Source organism: Leptopilina heterotoma, unplaced genomic scaffold, assembly GCF_015476425.1.
Source record: "Leptopilina heterotoma isolate Lh14 unplaced genomic scaffold, ASM1547642v1 Lhet_121, whole genome shotgun sequence".
Classification (NCBI taxonomy): domain Eukaryota; kingdom Metazoa; phylum Arthropoda; class Insecta; order Hymenoptera; family Figitidae; genus Leptopilina; species Leptopilina heterotoma.
Window position 1 is genome coordinate 1,850,404 of NW_025110839.1, and position 19,277 is coordinate 1,869,680.

Genomic DNA, 19,277 nt, shown 5'->3' on the forward strand with positions numbered 1-19,277 from the left:
GTTGTTTAATAATTGAATTCTTTTGGGAAACTTTATTAATATAGTAGAATATTGAAAAATCATTGAATTTTATTAAAATTTTGAGAATAATTGAATTTTATTACTTTTAAAAATAATTGAATTCTTGTGACGAATACTATTATTTATGAAAGTAATTGAATTTTGCAATGAATTTTATCAAAATTCCTGAAAATAATTTAATTTTGTCGAAGAATTTTGCTATTCATTTATAAAGATAAGTAATTTAAATGTTGACAATTTTTTTGGACTCTTTGAAAATAATTGAATTTCTGAGAAGAATTTTATTAATTTTGAAAATAATTGAATTTTTATGATGAATATTGTTATTTATGAAAATAATTGAATTTTACAATGAATTTTGATATTTATAAAGATAATTAAAATGTTGACGAGAATTTTTTAAACATTTTTCAATATAATTGAATTTCTGGAAAGAAGTTTAATAGTTATTAAGATAATTGAATTCTTTCAAATAATTGCGATAAAAATTTAAAAAATTGAAATTAAAGTTTTTTAAAAAAAGACACAAAAATTCAGAATTTTCTTAATAATTCTAAAAATTTAATTTTTTCCAGTAATTTTAATAAAAATCCCTGACTTTTCCCTAATTTCCCTGACCAATTCTACTTTCCCTGACTTTCCCCTCACTTTCCTGATTTCTCTGACCTGTGGCAACCCTGAAAAAGTTTCCAAGAAATAAAATGGTGTTTCAATCTCTCCATTTGAGAACGCGAAGGTCGCCACCAGGTGGCGAGGAGTCTGATTTTGTCAATCGAACTGCCATCTAGCGGTGACCTTGACGTTCTCAGGTGAAGAGCAAAATCTCGATTCGTTCAAAAAAGTATCAATAATCAGCCTGAGTTCGAGGCCTGAATTTTTTTTTATTCATTGCTTGCCATTGATGAAAAAAAGACATCCAAACGATTTTTCTGATATCAATTGCAGATTGCACGCAAATTGCCAGGACGTATTTTTTCCTGAATATCGAGCAATGGTTGCAAATAGAATTCAAAGGGTTAATATTGCAATAACACTTCCTGTGTTTAGTTTAAAGAAACTTTGTTTACGAATAATAAAAAAGAAATTAACAAAAGATCATGACGCTTTTCTTTTGGAAATACCACGAAGTCTTCAGTATGAATTAGCAATAATGCAGCCACGATTAGGAGTGAGTTGAACAATTTATTAGATTAAGAAAAAAATGGAAATAATTAACCTTCTGCATATTTTCATAAAATTCTAAATATTTTATTACAACAGAATGGAGAAACTATGTCCAGACATCGAAGTGGACATTCTTCGATAGCGAAAAAGTGATGATAAATTATTTTTTTATTCACTGCGATTATTACTGAAATTGGAAGATTATTTAAAACTAAAAATTATTAATTTCAATTAATAATTGAAGAGGATTGTAAATTTAAATTAGAAAAATGAAGCTGCACATTGAGATAATGTGACATTTTCTTTAAGATGATTAAAGTGAACCTGGTTTTTTTGTTTGAATATTTTATTTAATGGAAGATTGAGAGAAAAGATGAGTTGTCTTAATTAAATTAAAATGAATGTTCTTTATGTGAAGTTTGCCCAGTTGCTTTCTTCTCATGATTTTAGAATCTTGTTTTGTTATAAGGGTTTTCCTGTCGCCGGTATAAAGTATTGTTTTTAGAAGCATCCTCGATGTAGAAAAGAGGATGAAAGGAAGGCAACAGACGAGGGAAACGAGAGAAAGTAGAAAAGGCAAAGAAAAAGTACAGCGGAAAAAGAGTGGTAGCAGAATCAATATTAGTATTTGTTTGAACACGACGCGTCTCCAATTCCGATACCAAAGACCAGATTGAACGGAAAGCAGCTTTCTGCAGTCTCGCAATATTCTCTTGCATTGCAACTGCCAATACTTACCATAAAACTGTATATTAGTGTTGGACGTAAAATAGGAAATTCGAAATACAAAATTCACTATTGAACTTTTAGTTTCGTGAAAAATTTCCATATTTACAATTATTGGAAAATTAGGGGGAATAGAATTTAGAGGATCAGAGAATGGTCAAGATAATGTTCTCTCGATTATTTTAACATTTTTCTTCACAAAGTCCTTTTTTTTCTCATATAGATTATAAGCTCTAGGTCAATTGTTTTTCTTTCTTTTCTGGAACAAGTTTTCTTTCCGAAGATCGTTTGATATGGCCATACCAATTTTCTTATAAATTCTTTAACCCACCTGAAAGGAAGCTTTAACCCTCTGGAGGCTATAAATTTAAAAAGGTCTAGTCTCTATAATATTCTTATCCAAATAATGGACATTCTTGAGAATTAAATTGAAAATATAAATATACTTTCACGTTGAAATATTTCTTTGCCAAGTTGAAATTTTACCATTCATTCTTTTCTTATTTTAAAAGTCGATATTTTAAATATGATTTTAACTAATGACATTCAGAATTCTATGATTTAAATAATTTATTTTTAAATAGGGATCCGATCCACAAAAATTCCATTTTTAGAGCAACGTCCCCATTATTTCAAGAAAATGGTTAAATTCCGTGGAAGAATGAATCGAAGATTCGCAGGTGACCATTCAGAGAATTGCATTATGATAAGAATAGTTGACCCCTCAATTGATTGTAGGCACATGGTAACAAGGAGGCACGTGTTTTTACATTGATTTTAGGAATAAAGGTAAAATGCTTTTGATAATATAAAAACCTTAATTTTAAACATTTTAATAAAATAAAATTATTCCTCACGAGGACGTGACAATACTTAAACAAATAAGTAAGGACAAAATTTTGACCAAACAAGAAAACATGATACAAAATAGAAGGGTTTTGATTTAGTAAACCCATTATTTAAAAAATGTTGTTTCTGGTAGTTAACAGATGTTAAGGACACGTGTTTATACTTGTAATTAAAAACAGAACTTGTGACGCATATTCCATCGTTGATATTTTCAGTTAATTAAAATTTTTTTCCACTATGATAAAATAATTGTTGAAATTCGAACATTGAATTGAAGAGGATTTAAAATGCTTTTCGAGATCACTAGTGAAAATGTACGGTTACATTACTTAACAACTGAATGAGAATCTAGATAGCTTCGCACACAATTACTTACACTTCTTCACGCCTGGAATTACATTCTATCGATTAACTAATTAGACTGTCAGGTACAGAGTCCTGGAAACAATTTATCGTTCTCTCAATTAAATTGTCTTTTTTTTACAAAATGTATGGAGAGTTTTATAGAATTACACTATGTGTCTATTTTCTAAATTGACCAAAAGTAATTCATAAAACTAACTGCAGATTGTATTTTATAGTCACATCCGTATAATTTTATTATTTTCCCACATGGTACCCGCAGTTGGAAAAGTTCTATAGGGTAAGTCCAGGGGAGATGGCCAATTAAAATATTTTATACAACTCAGGCGTATTATGGTCACTTTATCTACCTGTACAGGCGCGTACTAAGTTCACCCTTATAACCCAGCAGTCAATAAAGTAACCATTGTAGCCCTAGGGAGATAAAGGGTATATTATTGACCGCTCACAGGTCAATAAAGTACCCATTATCTCCCTAGGCCAATAATGGTTACTTTATTGACCAGCTGGGTTATATGGGAGAACTTAGCATGCACCGGTACAGGTAGCATAGAGTAACCATAATACGCCTTTGTTGTGTAAAGCAAAGTATGCAACAAGGGAGGTAACCTCGTTTATGACCTCGCACAATATTAAAAAACTCGGACGTACCTCCCTTGTTGCATAATGTACTATTACAGAATTTGTAAAAAAGATACCATTTATTGTGGGCTATTCTTCAACCTTTTGTGAATACTATATTAACTTATGTTAATTTTAGCTACTGAAGAAATATTAAAGAAAAACAAATTAAAATATCGCTGATAACAAAAAAAATTGATCTAATTTTGTGACGCATTGGGATTTCTTGGTGAATGTTGCAGGGGCATTTTATAAATAAATTGAATTTAATATAACAAATAATCTGATAATTTATTTATAGATTAAGACAATAAAAATTTTATTGTTCCTACAACTGCGATACGTCTTTCTAAATCTTCTAATCTTTTAAAATACGCGACATTCATTCACATACGTCACACACATACACAAAGTACATATAAAAAATAAATATCAATTTACAAATTCAAAGATGACTCCGCTGCAACGAAGACCAAAAACGGGCAGTTGGTACCATGAAGTCCCAAATAAATGGTAAAGTCCAAATTAATGGTAAAGTCCAAATTGATGGTAAAGTCGAAATTGATGGGACAGTCCAAATCCTTGATGAAAGGTTAAATCCCAAACGTCCAATGAAGGTCAACTTCACAATAATCTCAGATTTGAGAGGAGAGCACAAAAAACATGTAGACTAAGGTCTACGAGAAAAGTGTGTTAACAAATATAAAAAGATTGATTTTACGGAGTGATCAATTCCCCGATCCGGATTATTCGTGAGTCCGACTTTTATCGTGTCGGAAACTCAACTATTAATTAAAAGAAATTCTAATTTCTTGAATTTGACTCTCCCCTTTTAATCATCAAACTCTCTCCCTCTCTCTCTCTGATTATTGGGGAATTGGCTCATTACAAATTGACACTGTAGATGGAGATCTATGTAATCGAATAGAAATTAATGTCATTTTATTTTTCTTTATTTTAAATCTAAGTGTTCAGTGTTTATATTAATAATAGTTTAGACAACAATCGCTTTTTTCAATTTTTACAAACCTTTAAAAAAACTATAGACGTCTTCCCCAGATTTACCCTGTTAGCTTCAATAAAGAGAGTAAACATATGTATTAATAATTATATTTTCTTTAAAGTCCGCATCGGTGGTATATCGTGGTATATCCTATTTTGTTTACCTTAAACTGGGGCTATTGGAAACAAAACTCTGCTTTCGGGTAGAATTGCTGCGGTAACTGGAAATACTATTCAATGCATTAATTGTGACTATTAATTATTTTGTGAACAGTAGTAGTTTGTAAGTGACTTAATGTGTTTTAGTGAAGTTTCAACCGTGGAAAACATTTGATTGCCAAGGTAAATTGTTCCTGTTTTAACTTCATAAAGTGATTGTTTTTTATTAAAGGGATTTCTTATGGGAAACTTTATTGAGTTTACTAAGTAATAAATATGTTTATTTTGTATTTACAGTAAGATTTATGAGACAAAAACCAAATTCATAAACTCCATCATCGACCTCAACTGATGATACAAGCAACGTTTAACCCCTTCGCAGTCAAGACCAAAATCTCATAAGTGGGCTCAAAATGTCGACAACTTTTTAGAAAACTAAAATTTGCGCAAACGAGCATACTATTGTTTTGAAGTCGCTGATTACGAATCCGATATCAGATTTTTAAAATTCAAAATGGCGGATCCAATATGGCGGACATGAAAATTAAAAATCGACTGAATTCACTTGAAACTTGTTACTCAGGGGTTTTCAGGGTCGCTGATTACGAATCCGATATCAGCTTTGAAAATTCAAAATGGTGGTTCCAATATGGCGGACAACATTTCCTAAAATTCATCGGATTAACTTGAAACTTTTTACTCGGGGGTTTTTTAGGGTCGCTGATTACGAATCCGATATCAGATTTTTAAAATTCAAAATGGCGGATCCAATATGGCGGACATGAAAATTAAAAATCGACTGAATTCACTTGAAACTTGTTACTCAGGGGTTTTCGGGGTCTCTGATTACGAATCCGATATCAGATTTTAAAAATAAAAAATGGTGGTTCCAATATGGCGGACAACATTTCCTAAAATTCATCGGATTCACTTGAAACTTTTTACTCAGGGGTTTTCGGGGTCTCTGATTACGAATCCGATATCAGATTTTAAAAATTAAAAATGGTGGTTCCAATATGGCGGACAACATTTCCTAAAATTCATCGGATTCACTTGAAACTTTTTACTCAGGGGTTTTCGGGGTCTCTGATTACGAATCCGATATCAGATTTTAAAAATTAAAAATGGTGGTTCCAATATGGCGGACAACATTTCTTAAAATTCATCGGATTCACTTGAAACTTTTTACTCGGGGGTTTTCAGGGTCTCTGATTACGAATCCGATTTCAGATTTTGAAAATTCATAATAGCGAATCCAATATGGTGAATGAAATTTTCTAAAACTTATCGGATTCATTTGAATCTCGTTACTAGAGGGTTTTTGCTGATTACGAAAAACTTTTGAAACGATAATAAATACAAAATTTTCCCCCGCAGTCAGCTGTTAAGTATACTACGTTACTTACGACCCCAGAGTTTACCACGTGGAGGTATACGGTCGGATTTTACACTCCTTTATTTATTTTTTTATATTTTTTGTTTGTTCTTATATTGTTTGTTCTTATATTGTTTGTTCTTATATTGGATCCGCCATTTTCAAAACCAATATTACATTTTTAATCTACGACATCAATAAATCCCAGTTAACAACTTTTAAGTAACTCTGATAAATTTTTTAAAATGGCGCCAGACATATTCGAAACGCCATATTGTATTTTAAAAATCTTATGCTAGATTGGTAATCAGCGACCCTGAAAACCGCCGAGTAACAAGTTTTAAATGAATCGGACGAGTTTGTAAAAATGTTGTCCGCTATATTGGATCCGCCATTTTTAATTTTAAAAATCTGAAATCGGATTCGTAATCAGCGACCCTGAAAACCTCCGAGTAACGAGTTTCAAGTGAATCCGTTGAATTTTAGAAAATGTCTTCCACCATATTGGATCCACCATTTTAAATTTTCAAAATCTGATATCAAATTTGTCATCTGCGACCCCGAAAACCCCTGAGTAACAAGTTTCAAATGAATTTGATGAATTTTTGAAAATGTCGTCTGCCATATTGGATCCGCCATTTTAAATTTTTAAAATCTGAAAACGGATTCGTAATTAGCAACCCTAAAAACCCCCGAGTATAAATTTGTGGACAAATCTGTGTGTTTTTGTAGCCAAAAATCTGCTTGCGTCTATACACGTCATCGACAGTTTGAGCCCACCTGCACCATGACGTGTATACCCGTCATCGACTGCCAAGGGGTTAAAACACACATTCGCTCTTTTAGTTTCGTTTTTATATTTGTTTTAAATTGTGTGTGTACTTTCGAGCAGTAAACAATAACTTCTTAAACTTTAAATACGTTTTCCAATGGTTTTTATCGCCTTGTTCCTAATAGCCCCATTTTGTAATTTCGAAAAAATGGGTCTTTTTTGCTTAAAATTCCAGCTTTGATCAGGACAATTCTTTAACCCTTCAATGTGCTTGCCAAGATCAAGAAAAGAAACAAAAAATTAAGGCAATATTTCAATACACAAAAAAGTTACAAGCCTTTAAAGTTGAAATCTGTTCCTAATAGCCTCAGTTTGCAGTACAGAATAGAAGGTTCTGAACTAAGGGTAACTATTTGTTTGAACCCTTAACAATTGAGAGTAGATAGATCCAGAAGTCTTATTAGAAACACTGAAACAAAATTAAAATTTGTAAGGAATCAATTTCGGAATCTAAATGAGGTCTGTTAGGGTGCTTGGATACCTCCACGTTTCTGAGTATATTCAAAAACGTGTAGAGGTTTGTCAAATTTTGATTAGCTATGATATACTCAGAAATGTGGAGGTGTACAAACGCCTTCATCAAAGTGTTAGTAAATCTTTACCTTTTAGGCCAGGAAGATGTGTCTGGTCCAGAGTCTAAGTGTTAGATAAAGCTTATTTCCATATATAATGATGTTTTGAAGATTAAGTAAGACTTTAAACTCGGAGTAACTGCACTGAGAGAAAAAAAGCATAGAATCTGAAATGGAAAAGTTCAGCATCTGCACCCCAAGTTGTTTAACTGCAAACACTGCTGCTGCGTTTGCAGCAGCAGTGCTACTGTATCAGGGCTGCCAGTGACTCACTTTTCTCACTTTTACTCACTTTTTTAAAAATCACTCACTATCACTCACTTTTTTTAGAAAAATTCACTTTTCTCACTTTTTTGTAAAATGCTAATTTAAAAATTTTTAAAAACAAGTTTAATTTAATGAACAAGTTAATAAATCGAGTTAATACGTTTCAAATTTCGCGCGTCTTGTCTGCTATATGTATATATGCTTGTTTCACTTGACTCTCGTAGTCAAAATCCGCTTTAAAACATGGCGAATCTTTGTTTACAATTACTGATATTGACAGTGTTCCTATTTATCTTTTCGACTATAATAATTGATAATAAGATATATGTATGTGAGTTATAAAACAGTATTAGAATTAACTGTTTAATATTGTATTGCTCGACGAGTTATTTATATTTTCAAAGTATTGTTTTACTTTCATTGCGATTTTCATTAAAAAAGGTATAACACATTTTTAAGGTTATGTACATAAATTAAAAGATTTACATTATAACGATTATTTTTTCAGTTGGTTCTTCATTAAAATAAACTTTTAATAGGATAATTTAACGAATATTTTGTAATATTATTGTTTTATTTTGTGAATAGGTGAGAAAAATGTCGGCAAAGTGTTCGGTAAATAAAGATTGGTTTCGTAGAAAGGACAAAAGTGGTTTCGAAATACGAGAATGGGCTCAGGAGAAAAACGATACTACAATTTATTGTAAAATTTGCGAATCTTTGATTTCTGTAGAGCGAAAAGGATTTCAAGCGTTAGAGCAACACGTCGATACATTAAAACATCAAAAAGCTATAAAAATAAAATTAAATCCAATGCAGCTGACACTCGCGATCTCTCAAAAACCTCTAGAGAACAAAGCTTATTCAAATCAAATTAAGTCAACGTTACTAGAACTCGTGTCAGAGAAGGACAAAGCTTTTAAAAGTGAGCTTATTTGGGCAATGAAATGTGTATCTGCTGGTTTTTCTGCTTCTTCTTGCGATGGCGTCGTAGACATTTTTAAAGCTATGTTTGGGGAAGAAAATGTTCCAAAGGAGATGACTTTAGGACGAACAAAAGTTTCTTATTTGTGGACTGATGCTCTGGGGCCTTATTTTTATGAGGCAATGGTTCAAGACGCTCAATCATCGATCAGCTACACTATTTGCTTCGATGAAACTACTAACGAAAAACATGTAAAAGAATTACAAATATCTATCCGATATTGGTCAGAGAAAAGTAAAAGTGTAGTATTTCACCATTTAGAAACAATTTTTATTGGAACAGCGACTGGTGATATCTTATCCAAACAGATTTTGTCAGCAATTGAGCGGGCACGGCTGTTTTTGAAAAATCTGATAATGTTGGCTAATGATGGTCCTAACGTCAACAAGACTGTGTTCAGAATAATTAATGAAAAAGTAAAAATTGAACGCGGTAAAGGTCTTTTGGATATAGGAACTTGTAACTTACATATTCTACACACGTCTTTCGAGAAAGGTCTTACTGTACTCGGACATGAAGTCTCTGATTTTGTTATTTTAGTTTATAGTTATTTCCATGATTATCCCAGCCGTTGTGAAGCTTATAGAAAAGTTCAAATTGAGAAAAACGTCCCGCAAAGAAATTTCTAAAAACATGTATCATCAAGATGGCTCTCGCTCGCTCCAGCAGCACAAAAAATATTGGAACAATGGCCAGCACTCACTTATTACTTTTTAAATGTTCTGCCAAATCAAAAAAACGCAAAGAACACACTCGAAACAAAAAAGTATAAATGCATATGTAGTTTATTAAAAGATTCGACATTTCCTGCTCAAATTGCATTTACTGTTCAGAGTGCAAAATTATTTGAAAGATATTCTAGAGTTTTTCAAACTGAGCAACCAATGATCCACATTTTATACGAAGAAGTATCGTCATTGTTTGTTCTTATTTTGAGCAAATTTTGTAAACCGGAATCGATTACTAATAAAAACGAAGTCATGAAAGAATCTTTTTTTAACGACGCCAAAAATGTATTAGAAATTCGGAAAATTGAAGTCGGTGATAATACTGAACAATATTTGCTAAAATGCAAAGAACTGGATGTTTTAAAATTTAAACAGCGAGCCTTAGAACACTATCGTACAGCAGCAACTCATTTGCTTGGAAAATCAATTTTGTCTAAAGGAAGGGATGCTAAGTACCTGCGATGCTTGCAGCCTACAGAGATTAAAGAAAACAGAAGTTTGCGAAGCATAAAAGTTATTAACAAATTTTTAAACTTGGATCTCAACATTGACGAAGTTGCTCTCAGTGACGAATGGAAACTATTACAGTTAGAAGATCTTTCATCACATGACTTCAACATTAGAATTGATCATTTTTGGCAACAAATTTTTGAAATTAGAAATGTTTTTAATGAGACAAAATATCCACTTCTTTCAAAGGTTGTAAAGGCAGTATTGCCTCTAGCTCATGGCAGTTCTGACGTGGAACGTGGTTTTTCAATATCCAGAAATCAATTACCAGCAGATAGAGCTGCTATGGCTGAAGAAACCCTAAATGCTCGCTTAAATATTTGGGATGGTCTAAAAATGTATAATGGTCGACCAGAGTTAGTACCAATTACCAAATCATTGCTTTTATCTGCACGTAATGCTTACAGCAAGCATGACGATTATTTAAAAAAGAAGCGTATCGAAGAAGAAAATTCTCTAAGAGAAAAACAGCGGCAAGACGATTTACAGAAGCAAAGAGTTGCTGAAAAAAATAAAGAAATTGAAGATAAAAAGGAATTAGGAGAATTAAAGGAAAATTTGAGAGCTTCTAAAAAAGCTGAAGAAGATGAGCGCCTAGCTTCTGATAAATTGATCGCTGAAGCTAATAAAAAATTGAAGGAAGCGCTTAAAAACAACAACCTTCAGGATGCTAAGGTTGCTCAAGGCATGTTAGATGGTGCCAAAGCAATGAGGTTAAGGTCGGAAGAAATGCACAAGAAAAAAACAATTTTATTACAAAAAAAGTAGAGAAACGAACATCGTCTCTTTTAGATAAAATTGGAGCACCTGATTCGAAAAAACGCCGAACTGACGACTTTACAACGCGATAAAAACCAAAAGTTTTGTTTATGCACATAGTGTATAATTTTTTAAATAATTGATGTTTCGTCTTTATATATTTTACATTTATATTTATTTAATATTTTATTTAAAAAGTTATATTAAGATTATTTAAAAAATGTTCAATAAATTTCTTTAGGAAAAAATGAATAAAATAAACAAAAATAGAAATTATAAACTATTAAACTTGTAAATTTTAGTTTACCATTTTTAAAATATACAAAAATATCTATATTTCTCGCTCACTTTTCTCACTTAAAGATTTACTATTTACTCACTTTTTTTAATTAGCAAGTCACTTTTTTCACTATTTCCAACCTTAATGGTCGCTGGCAGCCCTGCTGTATGATAGATGCCGTACTAAAATGTGAAACGGATACCCTAAATAATTAGTTCGCATCACCGCCGCGCTGCTGAAGTATAGTATCTGAACTATGAACGACACCAACTGAATAAAACTAAAATACGGATTCTGTGATTTTTTTCTCACAGTGTGAGATTAAATTATTTCAATGTCGGTGTTGGACTTTGATGTTCTGTGGAGATGCCGACTAGTTGAAATAGAACTAGGTGACTTGATGAAAAAGTAGAATGGATGACTTGACTTTTATTAAGACTAGACTCGCAGATGACACTTGATGACAATTAACAACTAGCTAACTTGAAGGCTATTACTGGACTAGACTCAAAGAAGACACTTGGTGACAGTTCACAACCAGCTAACTTGAAGGTGATTTCTGGATTAGACTCGAAGAAGTTTTGGTGACAGATCACAAATAGTTAACTAGATGGCGGTTCTTGGACTAGACTCGAAGAAGACACTTTACAACTAGTTAACTTGATGGCGGTTCCTGGACTGACAAATTCGGCAAGGATGGCACCTTTTATACAGTTCCTTGCAAGGAGGTAATATGCTAATACCATCCACTTTAATTCCATTTGGGGTCAATTTTTCTTTATTACTTCCTCATAGAAGAAGTATTGTAATACCACAATTTTTCGAGTTCGATTTTTTGACATATCTTTATGTTATTTGACCTCAGGAGTTCAAAAATGACATTTTCAAAAATGTCATTCCGTATGTGTGTGTGTGTGTGTGTGTAAACATCACATTTTTATAAATATCTCGAAATCATGAAGAGCTTTTGGGTTGAATTTTTTTTTTAAATTGTAGATCTCACCTGCGGACATAAAGTGAGAGTACTTTCTGATATATTAATAAAGTTAAACTAAATTTTTTTTTTATTTTTAATTTTGCAAAAAAAGGTTTTTTTGCCCATAACTATAAAAAAATGTTAGGACACCTATAAATGTTTTTCCATAATTTTGTAGAGTTTTTTTAGACGCATCTTTTGAGCCATAATTGAACATTTTTCGTCCATATTAACCGGAGTTATTAAACTTTTAAAAATCAAAAATTTTTGAAAAGACTTTTTTGAAAATTTTGTTAAAAAATGTAGAAGTAACTTTAAAATTATCGTTATCAACTTGTAGAGCATTAAAAAACGCTTCGATTGACCTACTTTTGAACCTAATTCGATATTAAATTTCGAAATTATTGGTATACAAAAAAAACCAAAAATTGTGAAAAATGACATTTTTTCAACTTTTTTGTTTGAAAATTTTTATTTAACTATTAAATTATTGTAACTATCTTGTAGGGTATTAAAAAATACATTGATTGACTCAAAATTCAATTACTTTTACCATATTTATAAAAAGTTATTCATATATTTCTATTAATTTATCTCCATGAGGAAGTAAAGTGTTCATGAAATGAGGACCAAAATTATTAAAAAAAATATACAACTTGGCAGCGGTTTTATTTATTTTCGGTGCAAGGGCTTAGTCCTAGTACTAGCCAGGTGAGTGACCCTACAGGAGGTAGGTGATTTGACGTAAGATTTGGTGCCGTAAAATTGGGAATGTTCACTTAATTTATAGCGCGCATCTGCTAAATTAATAGAAGATGTATCTGGTAGGAAGGTGAAGACAAATAATTACAACTGTTGAATTGGTGAAACTTAACATTTAATTTTCGTACGTTTCGGTGAAACCGCTAAAAGCAGACTGGTTCTACAACTGTTTTTAGAGTAACTGTAAGGGTAGCAAAATTGAGAAAAAGTGGTGGGATGAAAAAAGATAGTATTTAGCGAAGAGAGAAACATATATACAATTTATGATTTTTAGGTTTTTCCAAATCGATTTCGTCCAGATGTGATTTTACAGCTTAATCCGGGAGGCGAAGGTGCCATTAAGGTTAATCACGGTTGTAGTACAAAATTTTTCGATGTTTACTTTTATTGAAGGAAAGCAACTGTTACCTTAAGGTAAATAAATACTAAATAATTATATAAAATACTAAATAATTTTAGCTATTTGCAAACTTAGGATCTTAACCTTTTTCATTCGATACTTTGTCGCTTTCAAGGTTTAAGCATTTTATGAGTAACTTTTTGATCCAGTCCAGATAGTACATAATCTTGCAGCAAGCTTGCCGCGAAATTAAGTGCTATCCCTTTGGAAAATGAAGCATAGCGAAAAAGAACTGTCGACTTTGTACAGAACTACATCTGACAATTTACCGTTCTTATTGCTGTTTACATTCTCTTTTGTTACAAATTAGTCACATTTCTGTCAGAGCAAAATGTTGGAAAACTTTTTCTTTCTTGTACTTCCGAATACCCCGGAGGCAATAAGGGGTTAAAGCCCTTTGATTTCAAGGGTTCTACGTAGTTTCGTTTGGAACATGCCTGAAGTCAACCGCCACCGGCTTCTGTTATCCGCAGGTACCTGTAATCTATACAAGCAAATATATACGCAACGGATCAATCCAGATTAATTGAGTTACGGTTTGTGGTTTTGTGGGCAGCCAGTAACCGCAAGAACATCCATGTGGCGGTAGGACACCGTCGCCTATTTCGTCAGGCGTATCACGAGGATGCGCGCGTATGGCGAATTTAGTTTGTCGTGTGATACAACGTCAGGGGAATCACCTCTCATACAAGCATAACTATCATATGCTAGAATGTGCCCGGAGAAATAGAGAAGAGAACTTCATAGAGAATTCACGAGCTGGCCTCTAGGTGCACATGTAATTGATGAAATTAATTATAATTAAGTTCCCTTGCACTGTATTCCAAATTCATTATCTCCAGGGAGTACTGTCGAAATTTGATAATGTTTCTTACCTTTCCGATTCTGCTTGACCAAAAATCGGTAAACGAAATTTAGTTAATCTTAACCTTCTAATATGTTCATTATTGTAGGTATAGACAGAATTAGTAATAATGTTGATAAATTGAAAATTCATTTGTTAGAATTAATTTTCTTCTCCACTCGGTGTGTGTGTGCTTTTTATTGTGAAAAGCGTAACCTGGAGCACACACCGTAATACCACATTGGATGTTTTAGATGAATTGCATTGTGAATGATATTTGTTATGGAATTAGTCGTGACGAATGGAAAGCCGCTTCCTGACTGGTAGTCACACGATAAACCTCCACTGATTACCTTGCTGACTGTAATACCATCGTATAACCATACGACGAACGATCAGCCAATCGTCATTGCTCGATAATCCGATTAAACGATACCAATGGAAAACATTGACCGCCACCGTTCCTCTGCGATATCGCGCGTCAGAATATGTATGATGGAAGTGAATTTGCATATTCGATGAACCTCATGTCGATTCATGCTTTTTGTTTTACTGCCAGATGATATCAGTGTCATTCTTGATAACAAATTAAATATTACCATTTCTCAATCAACAGTTTTTTGTATCTTTTTTCTTTTCAATAAATTTACATAAATTAAATTAATTTACCACGTTTCTTCGAGATCTTCCTCTACCTCTCAGGCGATTTCTATGAATAAGGGTTAAGAAGTTATAAATTATATTTAAAAAAAGTGTAATGTAAACAATGTGCAACTTCATTTATAGTTTTATTTCTTGACGTTTACAGGCCTCGAACTACTTTTTCTCGACTTATTTTCGAAAAATGCGACTTTATTTATAAATTTTTTATTTTTTGAATAATCATCGATGCTCAGCATTAAAAAATATTTTTTGTAAGAAACCGAAAAAAATCACTCAATTTTTCCTAAGTTTCAAGGTTGAAAAGTACTCTTAAAAAGTTCTTTACTTCCTAAGTGAATGTAAGAAGTAAAATTAATGAAAATATTATCATTAAAAAATAAGAAATAATAGTTTTTGATACTGGGCATCGATGCCAACTTCAGGAACCTAAACAAGAGTAGGTACTAGTAGAAGGATAAATAATTTAATTTCCAATAATTTAAACAATTAAAAGTTTCATTTAAATAAAAATTACAATTTTTTTTTGTCAATAAGAAATATTTTTTTAAACATTAGGCTCTGCTACTTCAGGGTTGCCACAATAATTTAATTTTTTTCCACAGACTTTTCCCTGATTTCCAGACAAAATTTTAACTTTTTCCCTGACCCTAAAGAATATTTTGATTGACTCTAAAAATTATTAGATTAAAAAAAAAATGTTCTGTTACATTTATTTAAGAATTTCTTTAATTGTAAAATTAAAATTATTCGAAAACACCAATAACTTCTCTTTTAAATAAATATTTAATTATTATTATTTTTCCATAGGAATTATGATTTTCAAAAATTTCAAATTCAAACCTTTTTGAAATTCAACAACTTATCAAATAATTTATTATAAAAAAATATAAATTCATAAATAAACATATATAATAAAAGTTCTTTGACAATTTTCAAATCCATTTGCAGATATACATTTCAATTTTATTAAATTTCGATTATTCGGAAATTCTTCAATTAAATAATATAGGTATTAGAAAATAAAAATTTTAATAAAATTTCTAATAAACTTTTTCAAAAAAATTAATTCTACAGAATTGTTAGTTAAAGGAATAAAAAATCCAGATTTTCAAAGCTTTTAATTTGAAACCTTTTCAAAATTTAATTATTTCTAAATAATTGAATTCTCTAGACGAATTTTAATACAACTTTTGAAAATAATTACATTTCTAGAAAGTCGATTAAAATTGTTTTAAAAATAATTGAAATTCTGTGACGAGTTTTATTATTTATGAAACCAATTTTTTAAAAACGTGTCCGCCATATTGGATACGCCATTTTGAATTTTTGAAATCAGACTTCAAATTCGTAATCAGCGACTCCAAAAACCCCCGAGTAACGAATTTCAAGCGAATCCGATGAACTTTTCAAAAATGTGTCCGCCATATTGGTTTTTTGAGGTTATGTCAAAATCCTGATCTGATGGGGTTAAATGGACCTCGGATTCGGATTCAGCGACCCAAAAAACATAAAGTCTACATAGTGAGACCCCCAGATCAGAACTTTTTTTTTTTTTTTTGTGGCTGTGTAATTTATTAGAGAAGCTACAGTAGTAATTTTTGGAAGTATCAAATTTCAAAAGGTTTCAAGTTAAAAGTTTTTGAAAATTTCAATATATTAATAATAATTATATATTTAAATATACTTATTTTAGAAAAATTATTAAAATTTCGAATAAATTTAGTTAAAAAAAACTCTATAGAAAATAATTGAATTCTATAAATAAAATTGTAATTTTGAGAAATAATTTAATTTTTATTATTTACAAACATTTTTAATTGAAATTTTCATTTTCATTACAATTTTTAAAACTAATCTTCTTTTATTTTGAAGAAAAATGTTAAAAATATCAAAAAATCGTTTGAAAATACAAAATATTTGAATTGTACAAAAAGTGCGACTTTCAATTCTCACATTTTGTTCAATTGAAATATAGGGGTAAAAGTAGTATATATGTTAAAAATGTTTCTGGAAATTAAGGATTTTCTATCGAAAATCAAAATTTCTGTGACAACTCTGAATTCATCTTTTTTGACTTTTCTGTATTTTTAATTGACGAGAACGATTTTTTTGCCCCTTAAAGTCGATTCGAGGCCTGCGTTTATAAAATATTAGGAATAACTATTTTAATTTTAATGTTTTTAATTTACACTGTAAAAACAAAGTCTTAAAGTACTTACAGCTCAAAAGTGTTTTTTCTTCAATTCAATTCATTTTTGGGCTTAAATTAAAAATAAGAGTTGAGATCTTAAAATCAGTTTTCTAATCAGAAATTTAATATTTGGATTAATGTAAGTTGTTTTAGTCAAAATTAGGCTTAAAACAAGACTTATTTTTTACAATGTACTAATAATAATAATACCTATTAAATAATTATAGTAATAAGGATAATAATAAGTTACTATGTACATTTCAAAGAAATTTACAATGTATAAAATTTGGAGGCTATCAAAGAGTAAATAATATTAATTTTTAGAACTTTATGTGTCTGCGTCAAAAAGTTTAAATGTTTAACAATACATTTTAAAAACATAGCGATTAAATGAATTTACTTTATGCTGACACTAAAAAAAATTGTGCAAAATACAACACCTTTTGTTATATGATTTATCCATACATAGTTAATTTTCAATCGGATACTGTACAGAATACATTTGTTTTTTATTTAATAATGCAATTAAAAATATTGTAAATATTGTAAAATTGAAATCATAAAACATTGTATAAAAAAAAAATTGTACCATTTGATGTACACTATAAATATTGTAATATATACTCAATTTGTGTTTTTCATTCTCATGAAATTCTCCTAAAGGGAATATAAAATGTACAATTTAATTTTTATTTTATAGATGAGCCTTTTTTTTTAATTTGTCGAGTCCACTCGTGTATACGTGTGTAGGTATTATATATAATCTATCATTACAGCTCTCTTCTCATCGTACAGTTCGATCACATTTTGACTTTCAATTTATTCATTGAAGCATATTAAACGTCTACTGTAAAAGTGAGGAATAAAGGAATTGTAACTTCAAAGTGAACCGTACGTGCAACAGTAAGAGAACAAGATCTCACTCTCTTTCTCTCTCCTTCACTTTTATTAGTCGCAGCCAATTTCACACTAAAGTACTTTTTGTGCATTTAACGTAGCGTATTAAATTAATAGAAAATTTCTTCCTTTTCAAATAAAAATCAGTTAAAGTAGCTGCGCGGCTTTTTTTACAAAAAAAATATATATAACCAAAATTTTATTTCACGGTAATTTTTTTATGTCACTTACCGGCGGTAATTGTGCGACCTCTACTTTTTTTATGACTATTAAATAATTGTAAACTTGAAAAAAATAATATCTAAAATAAATAATAAAAGCATAGTAAATTAAACTCCACGGACATTTCCAAAAATTTTCTGGGATTTTTTTATGAAAACTGAAACTTTAACAAATTATTAAGATATAATAATTTGTTCATAATAATTTTGCTATGGTTACCATTACCATAGTGTTATAAAAATAAAAAGGAAAAAGATTTAACTTTTTCAAAAAAGTTAATTTCAAAATTCAATTATTTTTAAAAATTCACGCTATATTGCTTTTAATATTCAATTATTATCTAAAATTTTAACTGAAATTCAATTATAAATCAATTTTTTAAAAAAATTCTACGAAAATTCAATTATTTAAATATAAAAATAACAATTAATTGAATAATTGCAAGTTTCTTAATATTCAATTCTCATAAAGAATTTTATCAAAATATTTTTAAATAATTGAATTCTTTCGACGATTTTTAATAAAATTTTTAAGAATAATTACATTTTCCGTGGAATTCGATTAAAATTGTATTAAAAATAATTGAAATTCTGCAATGAGTTTTATTATTTGTGAAAATAATTGAATCCCTAAGAAGAATTTTATTACTTTTGAACAATTGAATTCTTGCAATAATTTGTAACTTTTACAAAATTTAATTTGTTTCGTGTTTTTAACTAAACATCTTCTATAAATCCATTATTTTTAATAATTTTTGAAAAAGACCTTTAAAAAGTTTCACATTTATTTGTTTACAATGCAATTTTACAAAATTTAAATTGTTTCTAAATTCTTCAATTAAATATATTAGAAAATAAAAACTTTAAATATTTCAAAAAAAATCCACAACTAAAAATTCTCAAAAAAAAATTAGTTCCATAAAATTGTTATGAAAAATTAAAATTTTCAAAGATTATGATCTAAAACCTTTTCAAAATTCAATTATTCCTAAAAATTTACGCTCTAATGCTTTTAAAATTCAATTATAATCTAAAATTTGAACTGCAGTCATTTTTAAATCAATGTTTAAGAGAAAATTCAACTATAATTCAATTATTTAAATACAAAAA

General features: G+C 30.1%; 1 protein-coding gene across 2 annotated transcripts in view; it reads left to right on the forward strand.

Annotated features, from left to right (window-relative positions):
• The window catches only part of LOC122510856 (protein Vhl), a 70,183-nt gene extending 68,600 nt beyond the window's left edge, over positions 1–1,583 (forward strand). For both annotated transcript variants that reach the window (XM_043625806.1, XM_043625800.1), the window contains exons 3-4: positions 967–1,189; positions 1,282–1,583. In XM_043625806.1, coding sequence (XP_043481741.1) covers positions 967–1,189; positions 1,282–1,338 — 280 coding nt within the window. In that variant the 3' untranslated portion in view covers positions 1,339–1,583. The remainder of the gene's footprint in view (positions 1–966; positions 1,190–1,281) is intronic.
• Positions 1,584–19,277: the final 17,694 nt, after the last annotated feature.